The 20,069-nt window shown below is 38.9% G+C and overlaps 1 protein-coding gene across 4 annotated transcripts in view; it reads right to left on the bottom strand.

Annotated features, from left to right (window-relative positions):
* The window catches only part of MAP2K5 (mitogen-activated protein kinase kinase 5), a 134,516-nt gene that overhangs the window by 103,687 nt on the left and 10,760 nt on the right, over nucleotides 1-20,069 (bottom strand). For all 4 annotated transcript variants that reach the window (XR_011048940.1, XM_068409968.1, XM_068409969.1 and 1 more), the window contains exons 3-8: nucleotides 19,129-19,196; nucleotides 13,561-13,630; nucleotides 9,893-9,933; nucleotides 9,087-9,154; nucleotides 6,378-6,426; nucleotides 1,440-1,504 (exon numbers count right to left, since the gene is read on the bottom strand). Coding sequence is in view for 3 of the 4 variants with exons in the window: in XM_068409968.1 (XP_068266069.1) it covers nucleotides 1,440-1,504; nucleotides 6,378-6,426; nucleotides 9,087-9,154; nucleotides 9,893-9,933; nucleotides 13,561-13,630; nucleotides 19,129-19,196 (361 nt within the window). In the remaining variant the exon portion in view is untranslated. The remainder of the gene's footprint in view (nucleotides 1-1,439; nucleotides 1,505-6,377; nucleotides 6,427-9,086; nucleotides 9,155-9,892; nucleotides 9,934-13,560; nucleotides 13,631-19,128; nucleotides 19,197-20,069) is intronic.

Raw genomic sequence — 20,069 nt, 5'->3', positions numbered from 1 at the left:
TGGTATGGCCATTCTTATGCTGCTCATGATATTGCATTGCTAGCTCCTTATTCTATCTAGTTCTCTTAAAAAAAAGACCCAAAACTGGGTAAAAATGACACATGTGGGTTCCCTCACTTGGTGGGATATTCCTTGTCCCTAACTGTGCCTCAAGTGCCTTCCACAGGGACCAGAGCATGTGGTGCTTCTCCCACCTACATCCACTCCTGGTGCCTCCATCGGTACATGGAGAAGAGAAGCAATATTCTCTAAATCAGAAAACATCATAAACTCTCTGGCTGAGCTGTAAAGTTCAACACTCTCAAATCTTCCTTATTATAAAGAAAAGCACGCTGTTTCTCCAAGTTCTAGGAACATCTTTCTACAAGAGAACGGCAAGGAGATTTCTGAACTACATTCCACCTACAAGGCTAACCTGATTTCTGAGGAGTCCATTCAAAGACTAGATTTGTCCCTTTAAGGTTTTGGAAGTCCATTTTCATTAAATCTTCTCCAAGGAGACTGATGTTAGTCATTTTACAATGTTGGCAGCCAATTAGAAACTAAACTAAATGCACCGTAGCTTTTAAAACATTATAAAAAAAAGTTAATATCAAAGTTAAAATGTCTAAAGGTATAAACAAAATCATAATGGGATGCTGGGTTACTGTATATGGTAAATAGCTCTCTGGAGGAAACCTTTATTACTCCCTCAGGGCTTTCTTACAAAGTATGGATTTCTTAATTCCCAGTAGAATATTTTTCATACACCACTGCAGACTATTAAGTACCAGATATTACATTATGTAGTTTAAACTTTGCACTATGCATGAGAAAGACTTTCCTGTCGAGAAAACTGTATCTCTGCTATTATAATCTTTACAATATTAAAATTAATCCTAGCTGCAGGGTATAAGCTTCACTACCAAAATTTGGGGGAGTTTATCATTTAATATATCCATCAGCCCGTGTGTGAAGCTCCTCGTAAGGGAGGGGAGTCACTGCAACAGTGAAAGGGGTATTTACTGATTTTGAAGTGCTAGAGAAAGGCAGAGCGATGGTGGCATCACGTCCCACCGGTGCCACTCTCGGAACTGGGCTAGCAAAGGGCGTGGGGAGCCAGCGAGAATAATGGCATTGCAAATCCTGAAGGCAATTCATTAGGCTTCAGGACATTTCAAGTTCCACTTGTGAACCATTAACTTGTTACCCAGGAGGGATTCAAAGCTAAGTATTAAAAAGATAATAAAAATGCACCAGCCCTCACGGCACCCAAGAGCAGATACCTTGTAAATATATAAAGAGAATTCTTAAGAAGTTTATATTAAGAATTTATCACCTTTTCTGCATAGCAGCAATGGCCCACCTACATCTCAATACAAATATGAAGGGTAAAAAAAAAAAACAACCCACTGTTACAATTTTATTTTTCAAAATTTTAAGTGAAATTCAACACTCACTTGTAGACTGTGCCTCCATTGCCATGACCGAGGATGTCTCGATACCGTATGTCTTGTTCATTCATCTCCACAAGAAAGAAAGAAAAACAAAAGAGATGTCATGCTGTGGATGGAAATGTCAAGGAAAAGCAACTCTAGGCCATAAACAACAAGCAGTCTGGGTCATTTCAAGTTCAGCTGCAAGAACGAGAAGATCAATACAACATTTGCTGTCCAATTTATAAAAGACGATACCAAGGGACAAAGTGATGGAAAGTTTAATGACAATTTGTTTGCCTGGGTCATTTCATTAAAGTTTGATAAAAGGTGTCAAAATGGAATGATATAATATAGCTCAAGAGGGTCAGGTCACAGATACTGATAGGAAAAGGGTCTCCGGAACAGCACATAACCAAAGCCAAAGTTGGAGGTGAATGGAAACAATCCAACAGAAAACTGTCATCTTAAGTATGGCCAGAAAAGTTTACGATTTATTCTGGAATCAGCATAATTGATACTAATTGAGTGCCAGTTCTGCCAGTAGAATTGCTTCGTAGTGCTTCATTTATACACCTTTTAACTGAAGGAAATATCCTGGAAAAAATATAGTCTTGAACTGCTATCCAACAAAAACAATTTTCCTTGAAATACACAACTAATTGCTTGCCTCAATCTTTCTGGGACAACTCTCCATATATGATAATATCCTCAGATATACAAGCAGAAGCCTGATACGAGCACTGTCCATGGCAAATGCTGGAAATTTGGGATGTTTCTGATACAGATTTTATAAAAGCTTATTCTACATCACCTTGCTGGATGAGCAATTCAAATGTAAAACTACAGTTCAACCTTCTCCCATACAAATACAGTTATATTGATCTTTGAGATAAACCACCTACTAAAAAAAAAAAAATCACTATAGACACTTTCGGAATGCACACACATACATGAAATTAAATATTTTAATGAGTGTAAATTCTGAGCTGCATGCATTTGCTATTCCAAAAAGATCTCCTCCAATGCCTGATCATTGCAAGTAGGAAATGTCTAGGCAAATCCCATTTTTAAAACATATTTTTCTAGGGATTTGTTACCCATTAACTTGTTTCTATTAACTATTTATATTTGATGGCATACCAAGTTAAACATTTCACACGAGTTGGCATGGCTGCTTGATGACTCTTGTCATTTTTGGGTGTTAAAAAGCATCCAAAAAACCTTTATTCAGTGGGGACACCTGCCCTTCAGTTACCAAGCCACGTTTAAGCGTCCACTTTCATATGATGTCAGTGAAGATAAGAGGAACTTTGCCCCTGGCTTCAACTGCAACTAGTAAGCAATGGTAACAAGCTGAAATGCCCCAAAGAGTCAATACTCAGCATGTCCTATGAACAGAAAATGGAATATTTAATTGATTTAAAATAATATGTTTTAAGGACAGAAGTTATTAACTCCAAAATTTGTGTTCTTTCCTTTCACTACTTGAATACTTTTCCTTTATGCATTTCTTCCAGGTCAAAATCTCTGAGACAATTCAAAATACCTCAAAGCAGAAGACAACTCTACATTATTACCTATTTGTAGTTAAACCTGGGCCAGATATCTCAAGATGGTATGAAATGGCCCATTCAAGTATCACAGTTTATGACAAAAATGAAAATTTATTTTATTACTGAAAGCTACCTTGCTTATTGCATCAATCAGAAAATGCAAATATAGAGTGGGGAAAAAACAACTCATAAAGAACAATAATTCATGAATGGGTTTTAAAATATGTGAAGAATCTATAGTGGATCCCTTGCCCTAAACATAATTTCTCTCAGACTGCAGCACTCATTAATTTAAGGCACATACTGTGCTTAAGGAGTTCTGCTCTTCTAAGTGGGAGGACTTTAATTCTCCAGTCTCTGAGGTAACACCAACCATCTCTTTCCTACATTCCCAGCAATGTTCCTATAAACAAACTCTTAAGAGAAAGCAAATTACTCCACGAAGCCATGAACATACTTGTATCTTTGCTTCTTAGGGGCGAAAAAAAGAGGTTTTTTTGTAGCTACACAAGTTATAAGCAACAAACTGAGCAGGACCAGAGACGTAAAGCATATTCTCTTTTCTCCTGCTTTCTGCTACTGGGTAAAAAGAGTATTTTCTTCCCACCATTCCCTAAAAGCCAGTGAGAGGAGCAGCCCCGTAGTGGGATGCTGCAGCACTCGCACCCGCTGCCAGCCCAGCACCGTTTCTTGTCTCTATGCACAAAGAGCGACCAGAAACCCCATGTGAAATAGGAACACTGGGGTGGAGCAAGGATCTGCCAGCAACCGATAGAGAGATAAAGTGTGATTTACTGGCTCAAATAAAGGTGCCGAAAACATGGGGTGATTTATTTATTTTACTGGGAAAACTGGATTCTCAATCATAAAATGATAACATAATAACAATGAACTCGACGGGAAGGACTGGAATATTAAACCTGCAAAACCAAGTTTGATTGGATGCCAATATTAACTGAATTAATGAAAAAGCAAAAGAGACTTCAATTACGGATCAGCAAACAAAAAATCCCTTGCTTATACCTGCTGGTTTTGAACGAAATCAGTGTCTATCTCTTGTAAATCATTAAAAACAAAATGCTCAATTAATCCTTATTTTATATGTAGAGGCCTGACGGAGGCAGAGTCCTACAGCCATGCCTTTGCTTCTCGAATCGAAGCCATAATGGTTTCAGAAAGCAGTCACACTCTATGAGCAGACAATTGAAGAGATTTAGTAAATCCCACTTTATAGAGCAGAGACTAATCGGGAAACACAAGCCAGTCAAATGTTTCTTATGAACTGTTGACACTATATCAATGCTGAATCAATTGGTGGCATTTACTCTGAGTGACAGAAAAGAAATAAATATTTATATCACATCACCTATATCAATGAACCCAGGCAGAAAGCTATTTCTAACCTGTCAATATTTGATTATCTTGAAGAATCATGTCCCCTTCTTTTAATGATTAATATGAATTCCTTATTAAACCTAAATGGAAACTACTAGAGGAATATCATTATGAATGCCTGAAAGCATAAACTGCCGAAAAATAATTAAAAATAATAACCCAACCCATATTTAAGCAATGATAAGTGTGACTTAATCCCTCAAAAGGGGGAAAAGTTAAAGTTACAACTAGAAACCTATTTCCAGTTACGGATCTGTGACCAAATTTTGCAGAACACAATGCAGCGTAACAAAAAGCATTTTCTCTCAACAGTGGAACTCCTATCAGGGCAAGGTGAATAAAAGGTAGTCTTAAAACTTATTTTGAATTTTCTCTTTTTTAAATGGGTTTAAGTAACATTTTTTAATATCATAATAAGAACTTTGGGTTTGCTACAGCCTTCTAAAATTCTGCTATGCAGAAATCTGTAACCATCTATTGCAGAGCACACAAAATACTAATTTCTATTACTTAGAAATGCCAAAGACAGCTTGCAGACTCAATCACAAAAAGATGCCTTTTACTCACGTTCAGTAATTCTACTTTAAAAAAAAATTAGTAATATAATTATCAACTTCATTTTAAAAGTGCAGAAGCATGCCGCTGGTACTTACATAATTTTAAGTTATCCAGAGAAATATATATTTTTAGCTCTAATTTTGAAATATTAACAAATCTACCTGGTAGGAATCTGTAACTATTAAGCTATGCCTGCACGTAAGGCATGCTGACAAACTTAAAAATACATTTCCAAGCTGTATTCAAAGGATTCAGTGCCAAACAGGCAAGGCTGCAATCCTGGGCTGTTCGACTCCCGTTTTAGAGGGGCATTCTCATCTATTAGACCTCAATGTTACAGGTGATACTGAAGGACAAGCATGAAGACCAGCCTTTATCTTCTTGACACGCTCAACTACAACTACTTGATTCATGAAATGCCAATGAGGCTTGGAGAGGTCATTGTGTGAAGGCACTGAATACGCATCCGAGATAATTAAGATTTCAGCCTTCGAAACATGGAGGGGAAGTGAACAGCAGTTAAGAAAATCAATGAGAGTCTTTTATTTGCAGTGACACAGATGTCTCAGTCAATAGAGCCTAATAGGCAAGCCTGATCGCAACGGACAGGTGCCTGCCTCCGAGGCCATCAAAGGGCTTTCACTATGACAAACATTAAAACATATTTATGTTGCTGCTGAAGAATCCGGGATTCTTTTAAGGTAGTTTAATTTAACGGTGTATATTTAATGTCATTACACCACTGCGAGCCTGCCTGTATGTTCAGCTCAGAATGGTTAAGAAATGATTGCGCTGTTTGTCCAGGACATCCACTTGTCCATCAATTGCTACATTAAACCTTTCACTTCTGGGTGACAGAACCTGCATGCCTGGAGCAGGAGGAGAAAATAACAAGACAGCTTTCTACAACTTTGGGGATTTTTTTGTTTTAGTTTGGTTTTGGTGTTTTTTCTTTAAGAAGCTACAGAAATTTTTTTAAGTGTTTTTGGTGGTTTTTTTTTAAGAAGCGCTGTAATATTTGGCGATTCCAAATATTACAGAGCAGTTCCCTGCAAGAACCTGCTAAATATTTAAGTATCTACTGCCCTAAAAAATACAAAGGTCATTCTAACTGAGCAGTTGACTTAGTTATTCAAAATTGATTAACTTTCTTCCCTGAAATTGTGGCAGCAGTGCAACATGTGTGAGGTACTTCAATCTATTTGGAGCTAAACCTGATTAGCACGTTTTGAGAAATGGGTAGCAAATTGCTATGCCAATCAAAGTAAATCAGGACAGAGAACTCATTCATATCATGAAGGTTTTCATGGTCCCCCTAGTTCTGTATTAAAAGAACACATTACAACTAAATGAGCAGTAAGCATCTCTCCACCTATTTGTGGTATGCCAATCACTGCAGTGTTAGGCAGTAACGAGACGTGCATGTAGCCAAGACCCAATTCAGTGCACCTACCTGGCCATTTGCAAGTATTTTCTTCAGCTCTGCAGAAGACTTTTTTAAGCTGAAAAAAAATAAGAGGCAATTATTTTTAATGACTGTGCCATTTCACTCTATAAAATGAAGTGATACCATAAGAAACAACAAGCCATGAGGTTAATGGTTACATATTCTGAATAGATTTAACTTCAGCGATGTTCAGTATAGCTACTCCTTAAGCTGCAGACAGCAGAAAGGGAGAAGCAATGAACATTTAAGAAAATCAATATATTTTTCACCTTTACAAACTAGCTTTTTTAGATACCTGACTATACCACCCTTTGAGATATAACCTATTGTTTGTCAGTTCAAAGAAGGAAAAGAGAAGATACCTTCATCCACCAAGTGTTCCAAAAAACAACAGGAAAATAAGGTTTGCATCTAGTTTTCAGGTGCCTTATCTTGTTTTAAAAATCCTTAAGGCATTATCCCTCAGTAATTTCTATAAATCTGCAGCAGAAGCGTGTGCTGTCGGTGATGCCTCACTGCCTCAGACTGATGTGTGGCGAGTAGGTGAGGACAACTCCTGGTTTAGGCGTCTCAGGGACCTGCCTAAATTGAAGGTAGGTGAGTCCAGATTGCCACGTGCATCCACTCCAGGTCAACGTGCTGCTGCAGTCCCTGTGCTTTTTGAGGAGAAACTACTCCTGTGTCAGCAGTCTTACATTATGCAGAACGGCCCATATTATTTTCCTCTAGTAGAAGAACTTTAACAAACCACAAGTATCAGCTCGGTGTGTTTTGTAGTTAAAACTATTAACGGCTTCAAACTACTTCCACCCACTCGCAAAATACTGCTTCACCTCCTGTTCCTCACAGACTCTGTTCCTTGTACGTTCAACACAACAAACTGCCTGCGTAGCAATGTGTCTGCAAAACTTAATCTCAAAGAGACATTCTGCTCTTATTACTGAAGTTAAAAAAAAAAAAAGTACAAAATAATATATTCTTGAAAGGCACGTGCACGTGTCTTGATCACAGATCATTATTAACAAGAACAGTGAAAATGCAGATTTCATATTTGGTGGCTTTGTTCTTTAATAGGCCTCTTGTTCCCACGACTACTTTAAAGAAAAATTAAGTTTTCCAAGGAAACGTAAGTTGATCTTGTCATCTTTCATGACTAACAATTTGTGAACATGAAACAAAGAGAGACTTTCAATTACTTCAAAAACAAAACTCAGAGTGCAGAAGGTTTCAGAAAAGGAACGGCAATTAACCACCAAATAAGGTGATAAGAATCTTCTAGAAGCCTCATTTTCAGTGCACTTTAAGAACAAGCTCAAAGTACAGGAAGAACTGAAAGCCAAAGCACAACAGCAACAGAATGCAGCTTTCTTTAGTTCAGTGGTACGACAGTTCATAAAGACATTCAGATTTATTTTCTTTAAAGTTTCTTGGACAGGATCTTCACCACCGCAACACACAGCAGATCTTCTCCAAGGGATGGGGCCAAACTTTGCCAGAGGAGACCGACACAGGGGATTGGTTTTCTTTTGTTATCTCTCCAATTAGCAAAGCCACTGAAGGGAAAAACAAAACTGGTTTCAGTGGTACTTGAATGGGGCCACCCGCTGTATCACAGCTCCAGCACTGCTGCCAGCCACGTGGGGTGGCATCGTCCTCCTCCATGGGTGGCCACGTGACACCACTCCCACCACGCAAAGACAAGGTTTGGGGATTGTCCCACCACGGCAGCACTTTGGTGGCTGCCAGAACTGGTACCGACACTTCACCAACTGGACATGCTTCATGCAGCACGACTGTGTCTGATCATGCTCATCTCTGTCTTTTTTTTTTTCTCCAAAATGCTCTCGGAGAGCAAAGGGAGCAGCATGCTGCTGCACAGATAAATGTAATATTATATGCTTATTAGAATAATACAATAATTTAGGTTGAAAGGGACCTCCAGAGATTTCTATTCCCACGTTCAAATACGCTCTTATATGAAGAAGATGGAGCCAGACTTTTCTTACTTCCTTTTAAGAATATATAAGGGTTTTTTTGTGGGTTTTTTGTTTGTTTTAACATCAGTATTGAGTATAATGACTTCCTGCATGTTCATGTAATAAAAGGGAGTTGATGCTCCAGTATTTAAAAACAGATCTCTAGGAAAAAAAGAGAACGAGTTCTCTTGGATTTTAAGATCTTAGTATGGGTTTTAAAATTAGGACTGGAATCTAAAAAGGTAGATAAGGGAGATGGACTTCAAAACTTTGATGAAACGGTATGAAACAGGGCACCTAAGCTGGTCAGATTTTCCAAAAAAATCTCACCTCACAATAATAAACCTACTGAATCCAGCATCAATTTTAAAATCAAAGAATCCTGGAGTAAGATAAGCAATGAAGACCTGAACGTACAGACTCTCATAGACCAACTAAAACAAATCAGCTCACCCACAAACAGCATTTCAATGCTTTATAGAGGACAAAGCCATCTGAAACACCCAGCAAACACTGATTTCTTTCGGCAGAAAAGACTTTTCCTGAAGAACCAGCACTACAAGATCCACGACTCAAGGAAATCTCGTGTTCCCCACTTCCCTCCTGCGTGCCCAGTAGTCATATTGAAAAAGTTATTCAACATCAGGCTTATTGTTGGTAACTACCACACACAAGGTTCTGTTTGGTTTAATAAAAGAAAACAAAACCCAAAGACACGCTCCTGGTTCTTGACTCTTACCTATTGCTTGGAAGGGAATCCGAGACGGCCGAACTGCTATTATTAGCAGACCCTGCTCGCGTATTTACCTGCAGGCAGGGAAAGGATCTTTATCAGTCGTTTGTGTTCAGAGGACACTATTCTAATTAACCTGTAATTTGCCATGAATTTCTCATTTCACGATGAAGGTTAATTAGCTTGTTGCTAGGCATGCCGATGGTTGAGGTCTCGCCTGTATGTAGGTTAGCAGGCTATAGAATTCACCGACTACAATATATATCTTTACATCTGAAACGCCTAGTTAAATCATACTGAAAAAGAGATGATGTGCCCACAATTTATTCTCGCTTTAAAACCTAAACAATCATTTAATATATTTGTAATCTTCTGCATTTCAAAATGAGTATGATTACAGCAGCTGTAAGCATACCTGAATGAATCAAACCACCTAAAAGAATTGCATTGCTTTCCACGCTTAGATAAATTACTGAAATCAAATTAATATGGTGGGGTTTTTTTTAAACTCTTTGAAGTAGTAGGAGACATTAGTTGATAAAGTGAATATTAAAATTTAGGAACCTTATTAACAGAGGTTAAAAAACAAAAAGAAAGGCAATTCCATTCTTAACAAAACTATATATATAGATATCACAGCCAACACCCAGCAGACGAATCCTTCTCCCACCCTCACAAAAAAAAAAAAAAAAATTAAAAAAAATTTGCTTGTCAGAGCTCAAGAAAGTGCAGTTTTATTTGACATTTCAATAAGTGGAACACAGCATTACAAATCCATCTAACTTTACTGAAACAATTATTGAAATTCGTACCTTCAGGCCATGTATGTTCCGTTTCCCAGGAGGCTTGCAGGCTGAAACAGTAATTGACTAAATTGTAGAACACATCAGGGCCATTTACAAATTTGCTCAAAATGAATCTTTTAAAAAGAAATGAGGGTGACACCAAAATTAGCAGAGAGAAATGATTGAAAAGTGCCTCACAAGACCCAGAGTGGGAATTATGAACCAGGATTTTTAACTTGCAGGAGTGAGCATTTATAAATGCTAAGAGCTTTCTGACACCATGTAATATAAATTCTAATTTCTGCTTAAAACACATCCAAATCAAGAGAACTGTTGGCTGAAATTATCAGATTCTTTTTGTAATTCAAATTAAAATCAATATCTTATGCCACTATATTTTCACACGCTGTATTTTTTTCTGGCATTTAACAGAAATATTTGCAAGATGTATTTTAAAGGCATCAGCTGCCACACATCATGAATTAGTCATGTTGTCAAATGCAGACAGTTTGTTTTAAATGTGGAAAAAACATGTCGGGGGCCACAGCAGTGAGTCTCAAGAAACCAAATACTGGATAAATGCAATACAAAACGCCACACTTTGGACACAGATATATAAATGTGGCATCTTATGATGATGTCTGGGTTTACAGAGGGACATGGTGCTCGAGGAGAAAGTATTTTCCTGAAGTCTCTCGAACTATATATTGCCTTGTTCTTCCATTTGGTGGACGTGCTTTTGTCAAGTGTTAAAGCCACAAAGGCTTCTAGCTCCGTGTTACAGACAGGTCCCATTTTAAAACTACAGTGCCCTACAAATTGTATGTTAAAGGGCCTGTCACTTTTGATTGATTGTCTGAGGAGGGATGAATTTGATTTTTCTCTTTCTCTGATGCACATGCATTTCACTTCAAATTTTGACAGCAGGAAACAGAACTATTTATTAGTCAGAAGGACACAGATGATAGTTATTAAACACATCAGTTAGGGCCAGGCCATGTGCCTTTAAATGACATTAGAACGTGCATCTTAAAAAAAAATATTATGAATCTGTGAGCATTAAAAAAAAAACAGAATAAACTATTCTAAAATACAGATAAGCATATTAAATTTTTTCAAGAGTAAAATCAACATTTTTAATAAGATATTAAAATACTATTTTTATTATATATATTTGAATGTATATTCACCTTGCATTCCACAGATGGGAGATAGAGATATATATACCTATATAGAGATATATATATATATAACATAGACAGGATATATACCTCTGTGTGTATGCATACACTCCCTTGTTTATGGATATGCACACAGAGGTTTATTTTCAGTATAAAAAAAGAACTCTGGCTCTTACTACCTAGACAGCAACAATGCATTTTTAAAAAAAATAGACAAAATACCATTTTTCCCCCTTAAGACCTTTAAATTATCAAATGAATACAGCACAGCCAAGGTAACAGGATGGCACATGGACATTTACTACTGGGAGGCTTTATGGAAGCTGACTGGAGACAGCAGCTCGGAGGCTTCCTCAGAAGTAAGAGACACAGAAAGGGAAAAGGACTCAGAGGAAGATGGGGCTTGCAAAGAAAGTTTTTAAGAGGGGAGAACCTTAAATTACAGGCAGAAAAGCTGCATATTATTGATGGGGCTTTAAACTGCAGTACGTAGAGAGACACGGCCAAAAGGGCATGAAAGAAAAGTGCTTGCACTAACAAAATTTGGGATGTTCATTAGAGAGGCAGGACTAGAAACTCTAAATGCCAGAAGAAGGAAAAAAAAAAACCACGAGGCAAGTGCATTTTGTTTGATATTGCAGAAAAGCAGCAGAACTTAGAAGCAGTGTGGGTACGACAGGGGTGCAGGGTAGCCTTAAAGCTGTAACCTAGAAAGAATAAAGGTTTTAAGAAGGTGATTTGGAAAGATGAAACAGCAACTCTGCTCTGAAGCAACTCAGAGTACGGGGCAAGCCAGCTACAAGGAAATACCCAGCAGACACGTGCACAGTTGAGCACATGGTGAAAATGTGGAGATAATACATGGGGATCATATCCCCAGCAGCATGGAGATGAGTTCTGAGTCTGAACAAAGACGACTATCCTTGGATGTAAAGGAAATAGAGAAAGGAGAAAGCAGCAGGAACGGGAATTTACTTGGCTGGTTCTTCAGGAATGACCCAAAAGGAGACTCTAAAAGGTTAAGCCTGATCTGTAACCTCAAAATATCCCTTAAAACACTTGGGCATGCCAGCTACTGAGCACCTCCTGCCACAACTTCCTCAAACTGCTTACGGAGTAATATATTTAATTGCCTTCTATTTCCAGGAAGGGTTTCCCACCTATTAAGATCATCCACTACATCAGTTTCTCCAAGCCACATGAAAGCCTGGCGTTTTATTTCCTGCAAGTGGTGGCAAGTGTTTTTAGACGGAGTGTACATCAGTAATTAAATGGCCTTCAACAGGAAGATGCTCAGGAGAACGGCTGACGCCCTCGCTTCTCAGCCTGGGAAGAGGCAAGGGGGCAGAACGCAGCTTCTCCCTTCATAGCTGCCCTTGAATTGTCCCACGAGAATGCAGCTGGACTGCTGGCTGCTCTGGAGTCCTGCAGCTCGAATATCTGGGAGTCCCCCCTCTCAATCTCCTAGCCTGAGCCATCAAATAAAAAAAAATTCTCCCTATTCCCCTTGAATTCAAGTCTCTCTTCTGTAAGAGCTACTAAAGTACCAGGAAACCCAGCCTCCTTTTGAGACCTTATTAGCATGTGTTTGAGAAGACTGTTGGTTAATTGCCCAATTCAAACTTCGGAGAGTTGTAAGTAATGGAAGTCTAGAATGTTTAATTGGGAAACTCATAGTATGATTATTTGTATAATATCAGTTAAGTGAGAAGAGTTTAATTTTTAATTATTTCAATTAATTTATTGCTGGGAGATTTACTTGGAGAATTTAAACCTTATCTGTTTCATCAATTAAGAATCAGACATTCAAAGACTGGATAGTGAGAGTATCTGAATGAAACCAGCGCAATTATGTAATATATTAGTCTTTTTTTTAACCGTTATTTGAGTTCAGAGAGAGTGGTGCATTCCCAAAAACCTAACTAGCTGCCTACGGATTTTTGTTCAGGATGTAGATGACCTATTTTTTAATTGCCTCAGCCCACATAATTGATTACAGCTTTCCCTGTTCAGGAGAACTATTAAAGTCCTAGTGATCATTCTGATACCACTAAGTGCCCAAATCTCAAATAAAATATGCCACACACAGAGCTTCTGTGACAGACACGTTCCCACTTTCCAAATGAACAATGACAGTCACATCCCCCAGTCCGTTAGGCTGATTAACGATATTAAAAGATCTTAACAAACCCCAATTTTCCTAAGTATCCGAAACTTAAGTTATTCATCTGTTTTGGTTTGAATACATGCAGAACCATCACCAATGAGTTTTTTAAATGTACATAAATATGTACTATGCAAACTGAATCTCGTTAGTCTAATTTACTCCAGTAAATTAGCTATTTTATATGCAATAAATGCAGTTTTCACTACACTCCACACAATAATGAATCCTTCTAGCCAAATTAAGAGGTGAACATCATGTTATGTGCATTTAAACCTCCCAAAAACATAACTGTTGATGAAACAGTTTACTGATATCATCGTTGTTGATTAGAATTTGTTAAGCATTACCTCTCGGATATATCTGTAGAGGCTCTATTAACTGTCCATTTACTTGCTGTTCCATTACAGTGGAGTAATACTGCAAAGAGATTAAAGAAAGAGATTACTCAATGTCCAAATAGTAGTAGGAGCACTTATGGATTGTTTAATTCAATGTATTTTTTAATTGCCATAGTACACATCAGCCTTTAGAGTGCTTTCTTATCATATGCAATGCTCACACGATGAAGCGGCATGGAGGAACGTAAGGAAGGGGCCGTGATGCCCAGCGCAGGGATCTGTTCTCGGCTCAGCTAAGCAAGCTTCAGGCCCACCTGCAACCTGGGAATGCTCCAGAAGAGTGAGCAAATGAAACATTTACAGCAAACACAGCAGTCGCCACACCTGGAAAACCAGTCAAATGTGGAAACGAAGAAACATCGTAAATATAGTCAAAAACCGTGCACCGAGGAGAACTCCAAGGGAGAGAAGAATCTGGAAACTACCCAAAAATTTGCAGTGAGGAAGCACAGTCAGGGCAGCTGAGGCCACATAAGCGGAGATGTCATGCATTCCCTTAGCGTACAAATTTAATGCACAGTAAGGTATGGAAACAGACTGAGACCTCGGGCTGTACGGGGACTGCTAGGAATGATCCACGGTGGGAAGTTGATAAAGAGAAATTTAATAAAGTCAATAAATTTAAATAAAAAAATTAACTAAAAATTTAAGTTTAATAAAGTTGATAAAGATAGATCAAGAAAGGCTAAGAATGGAGAAAAAGGGATGCAAAAGTGTCTGAGAATGTAACCTAACCCAGGAAGACAGAAAATATCTGATGTGGCACGAGGAAGCCTGAGAAGTGGCATGAGGATGAAGAGTGGCATTAAATGAAGAAATAAACATTTGGATTAAGTAAATCAAAATCTTTATGAGCCTTTCCTAATTGACTGTCACTCCTGGGGAGGGGTGAACACTCACCAGACAGGACATGGAACATTGCGACCAGACAATCCTGGGGCAGGAGACAGACCTCGCTGTGAGTTTACTGTCGATAACCCACGCATCTCTCATCACAATGTGTTAAAGATTGAAAGCACATCACAAAGCACGTTTCTTTCGCAACCGCCGAACATCTTTGAAGCAAACACGCTGGCTGTTGGCCAGCTCTTCATGGCATAAATCAGTGTAGCTCCACTGACTTTCATGCTAATTCTCACCAGCCGAGTGTGGTCTAAGACTTCAGCATGTCACTGTTACCAGGGTTCTGTGATACTATTACTCAAACTGGCAAGAATAGATTTCAACAAGAAAAAAAATTCTAAGTCTCTGTGGAATCAAGCACACGTATTTCACTCACACCAATGGTTTCCCACAACGCAGGCAGCTTTCATTTATGCAATTTAAAAGAGGCAAAAGTTTATGAACTACCTAATGTTACAAAACATTTTTATTTCCTCTTACAATGGTATTAAACGTGAACTATAGCAAGTAAATGTTAAGGTGGACACCAAAGTCAATTTACGTGAAGAAGTTTTTCAGTGCTTCTGTTTTTTACATTCATGTCAAGAAACAGGAAGAAATTTCCTTTTTGTGAAAAAAACTTATAAAGAAAATCGCTGAGGGTTTAAGGACCTGTCCAGCCCCACCTCCTGTGTGTATCACAGAATCAATGAGGTTGGAAGAGATCTCTGGGATCATCGAGTCCAACCAGTGCCCTGACACCACCATGGCAACTAGACCAGGGCACTAAGGGCCATGGCCAGGCTTTTCTGAAACCCCGCCAGAGATGGGGACTCCACCACCTCCCTGGGCAGCCCCTTCCAATGGCTAATGACCCTTGCTGAGAAGAAATGCTTCCTGATGGCCAACCTGACCCTCCCCTGGTGAAGCTTGAGGCTGTGTCCTCTTGTCCTAGCGCTGGTTGCCTGGGAGAAGAGGCCGACTCCCACTGCGCTACAACCTCCCTTCAGGTAGTTGTAGACTGCACTAAGGTCACCCCTGAGCCTCCTCTTCTCCAGGCTAAACACCCCCAGCTCCCTCAGCCGTTCCTCGGAGGTCAGACCCTCCAGACCCTTCACCAGCTTGGTCGCCCTCCTCTGCACTCGCTCCAACACCTCAACATCTCTCTTGAAGTGTGCACATCGAGTACAATGCCTGCTGCTAAAAGCACTTCCCTCATTAAAATCTCACCACAAGATTTTTGAGGGGAGCATCTCATTCACATTAGTGTACACACATAAAAATCCACATCTTCAATAACTGCATGACACATGCTTCCGCTGTGCTTATACAGGGCAAAGCTATTCATTACAAAAGCCCACTCTTGAGACCATCAAGAGGTTTTCAGGAGTCGGGACTACCTCATAGACTTATTTTGTATCGGGGGGTCATGAATAACATCACCAAATCCTCCCCCACATCCCCATATCCCTTCAAAAAACTGTGTCACCAGTACCTAACAGTTATGGAGCTCTAAAAGAATCTCCTGCTCCATCAGGGGCCAAAATTGCTTAAGAAAAATAAACTTTTTTATTACCATTTTACTAGTGGCATTTCACGACCTGAAGATATATATATATGCAGTATAAACATATATTACATACTCTCTAGAATAATAAACTAAAATAAACATACATGAGACTGTTTCCCACCAAAAAAAAGAAAAAAAGGAGGGGAGAAAGAGAGAGAAAAAAACATGGCCCTCTCCATTACTCAAACAGTGATGACAAGTAAATGAAATATCAATCATGTAAGCTGTCAACCTTTTGGGACAGCAATAACTGTTAACAAGTAGTCTGGAAAAATTGTCTGAAAATGACTTGTCCTCCACACAAGAGCATTTGAGGTTTCCATGGAAAATTAAGATGCCAGTGGCTATTTGGAACATTGTTCAGGTATTCTTTTTAATGGAAAATTTGCCAGTTATTGATCCAGAGCATGTACCCCTTGCTTTCAGAAAGCTGCAAGCAACTTTCCAATCAGTGGCTGTCAAAAAAATTACTGCCTTTTTATACTGATACAAGACAAGAGCTAAAGTGCAACTCCACTGCTCCTCAACGTCTGTCTTTAATTAACTGCAATATACAACAGAACAAGAATTTTATTTACCATTCCACAGTATTTGCATAGGCATAATACAAAGTATTTCTGCATACTCTAAAATAATTCCAGAACTGCCTGAAATAACTTACTGTCAAGTTCAAAACCCAAAGAATCTAAAGAGCTCATGCATGATTCAAACCATCTTCCCCAATTATAGTGTCATACCTGCACAGAAGTGATCTGTATTCTCAGGGAATTATTTTTTTTTATTCTTAAACTGAAAGAAAATCCTTCACTTTGGTTTTGGAGAACACTAGTAGAACTGGAGGCAAACTGCACCGTGTCTAAATTCCTAGAAATATTTCAGCAGCTGCTCAATCCTCCAAATATTTGTTGCAGGCCTCAAAATACTCCAAAATGAGTATTTTTCTTCCCTGGTATATTCTTCAAGATTACAGTAGATTCATTCCTTTTCCTGTAGGCTAAGAACATTTGTTTTCTTATAAACATTTCCCAAAATGACACCTATAGGATGTTAGAAAGTTAAATCATCAATGCAACACTCAAATAGAAAACTAGTTTAAAACCGAAGGGAAAAATTTTCAGAGAAGAAAAGCTGCTGAAGCGGAAAGAAGTCATTTACAGACATCCCATAATTTTTAAGGGAAAGCAGAGAGTTGAGCAATCACAACTCTAATGTACTGAAACTTTAACAGTAAGCTTGGAAGCATAGCAAAAAGATGACCTTACAAAGGCATGATTAATCTTAAGACTGCGCCAGGAAAATTCAAGTTTTCCAGTTTAACAGTAAAAATGGCAGATATTTTATAAGGAAAAAATCAAGAAACAGAAGGAATTGCAGTGGGGAAGTATCACCAGTGATCTAGTATGAAACAAAACACAACCCCAAACAAGCACAACACCCCCTTGACTGCAGCAAGACCTTTCTTCCTTTCTTTCCCACAACTGTCTTATGCTCTTTAATATCAAACTTGTAACGCAATGGCTTCACCCCCTCTGCAAAGAACACTGCACCTAAGAGGGGGTAATTTAATAAATCCCTTGAGTTTCACAAAGATCAATCACCATCATGTGGAACCTGCACCTCTTTCCCCCCAGGATTAAGTCATAGGCAATCACAGAATCCCAGAATCAACCAGGTTGGAAGAGCCCTCTGGGATCATCAAGTCCAACCATTGCCCTGACACCACCATGGCAACTAGACCAGGGCACTAAGTGCCATGGCCAGGCTTTTCTTAAACACCTCCAGAGATGGTGACTCCACCACCTCCCTGGGCAGTCCCTTCCAATGGCTAATGACCCTTGCTGAGAAGAAATGCTTCCTCATGTCCAACCTGAACCTCCCCTGGCCAAGCTTGAGGCTGTGTCCTCTTGTCCTAGCGCTGGTTGCCTGGGAGAAGAGGTCAACTCCCACTGCACTACAACCTCCCTTCAGGTAGTTGTAGACTGCACTAAGGTCACCTCTGAGCCTCCTCTTCACAGGCAGCATCGATGGTTTGATGTGCTAAGTTCATAACAACAAAACTACGTTGTTTTGCCAAACACTAGAGAGTACGTGCCCAGGAGCAATCCATTAAGCAAAGACTCGGGCAAGATGTAGGTGGTCCAGCACGTCCCTGCTCTGCTTCCTCTGCAACGGGGAACTAATGAGGGGGACTAAACTGAATCAAGTCATTAAGTCCCACCAAAACCACCTACGAATGTTACTAAACAGGGCTTGTTTCTGATATCTTCCAAGTTAAACCATTAATAGAGTGAGAAATGCACTTTATAAGGTACTAGCATTCCATCTGGCTTAGAGAGAAAATACCCACTTGTTATTTTCTTGCTTATCAATTTCATTTGAAAGAACATGTTAAAAGATTTTTTTCACTTATATCTGCAACATGAAAGATATACCGAAGCTATATTAAAATTATTTTGTTTCAGTAAGTAACTGCATACTCTATTTCTGTAGACAGATTTTATATTTATATGCATCCAGATAGAGATTTCACACACATCTATATATATAAAGGCACACACACATATATCTTATTAAAAAAAAAGAAAGTACGTCTTTAAATCCTCTATGAATATTGAGCCTGAAGCTACAATGAAACTCTTCCGTTAGGAGGGGTGAAACAGTCTCCAGATGAAAGTAGATTTTGAAAAATTTTTAGAGCCCAGGGGTTCATTTTTAATGAGCCGTTACTTTAAGTACTGCATAAAAAATACAAGAAATTGATAGTCCATTTAGCCTGCACTATACCTAATGCAAAAGTCATTAAGATGCATTATTCTTAATGTTTATGATACGATCAGTAAGTGTACAAGTCTTTTTTTTTTTTTAAAAAAGTCAAGCATGTCCATATATCTCATGTGATACAGTTTTTAAACACCCACACTTAATACAGGTGTATCATACTGTGAACTTAAGACACAGTGTACTGTGAACACTGCAGCTTATATTAATACTTCGAAACAAGCAGAAATACACAAACAGAAACTGAAAAATATGGAAAATATCAGCGTTTGTTATACTATACCTACATAGGATAGCATGGCTTTCATTTCTTCATCACTCCTAACAGTAATCCGATCACCATCCTCATCTTCATCTAACAAAGAAATGTAATACATTCATGAACAATGGAAGAAGGATATTCACAATTTTAATATCTAAGGTTTTTACCCAGGTACTCTGAAGTAATAATGTATAATGACTCCAAACATTACTTAACAAAGACTACAATTACAGAATCACAGAATCAATGAGGTTGGAAGAGCCCTCTGGGCTCATCGAGTCCAACCATTGCCCTGACACCACCATGGCAACTAGACCAGGGCACTAAGTGCCATGGCCAGGCTTTTCTTAAACCCCTCCAGAGATGGTGACTCCACCACCTCCCTGGGCAGCCCCTTCCAATGCCTAATGACCCTTGCTGAGAAGAAATGCTTCCTAATGGCCAACCTGACCCTCCCCTACATCTAAAAAGGGAGCATGAACAAAGTGCTCAAAGCTTTGCTCACAACAGTTCTTTTACTGCCAGAACCTCTCCAGAAGCCGAGCACCTCACACATGCTGTAACACCGCTCGCTGGAACCCATCAAGGTATCCTTTTCACACAGCAAAGCGAGGTTTCTGAGTGTGCTTCGATACTCCAGGTGGACTTAAGTTTTGGCAGCTTCTTTCATCAAAAGTGAATTACTACAATTTAAAAAACAAAAAAAAAAAAAAACAAAACCAAAATGAAAAACACTTCAATGGTTTCCCTCCCACTACAACCTTCTGGTCTTACTGTCAACCCTACCTCAACTCACCTGCCCCATGCCAAGTTCCTCCCACCTCTCTGTCCCCATCCCCGTTACAAATGCACAGGCATCTGCTGCTTCCTGACTTCAAAACTGTAAGTTAAAAGTTTATATAGCGAGGTTTAGATGAAGACAGAAGTTTGTGAACAAGCAAGAGCAGTTTGGTTTTTCGTTCATGG

This window comes from Nyctibius grandis, chromosome 11 (assembly GCF_013368605.1).
Source record: "Nyctibius grandis isolate bNycGra1 chromosome 11, bNycGra1.pri, whole genome shotgun sequence".
NCBI lineage: Eukaryota > Metazoa > Chordata > Aves > Nyctibiiformes > Nyctibiidae > Nyctibius > Nyctibius grandis.
The sequence above is the reverse complement of the archived record's forward strand: the minus strand, read 5'-3'. Positions and strand labels throughout refer to the sequence as shown.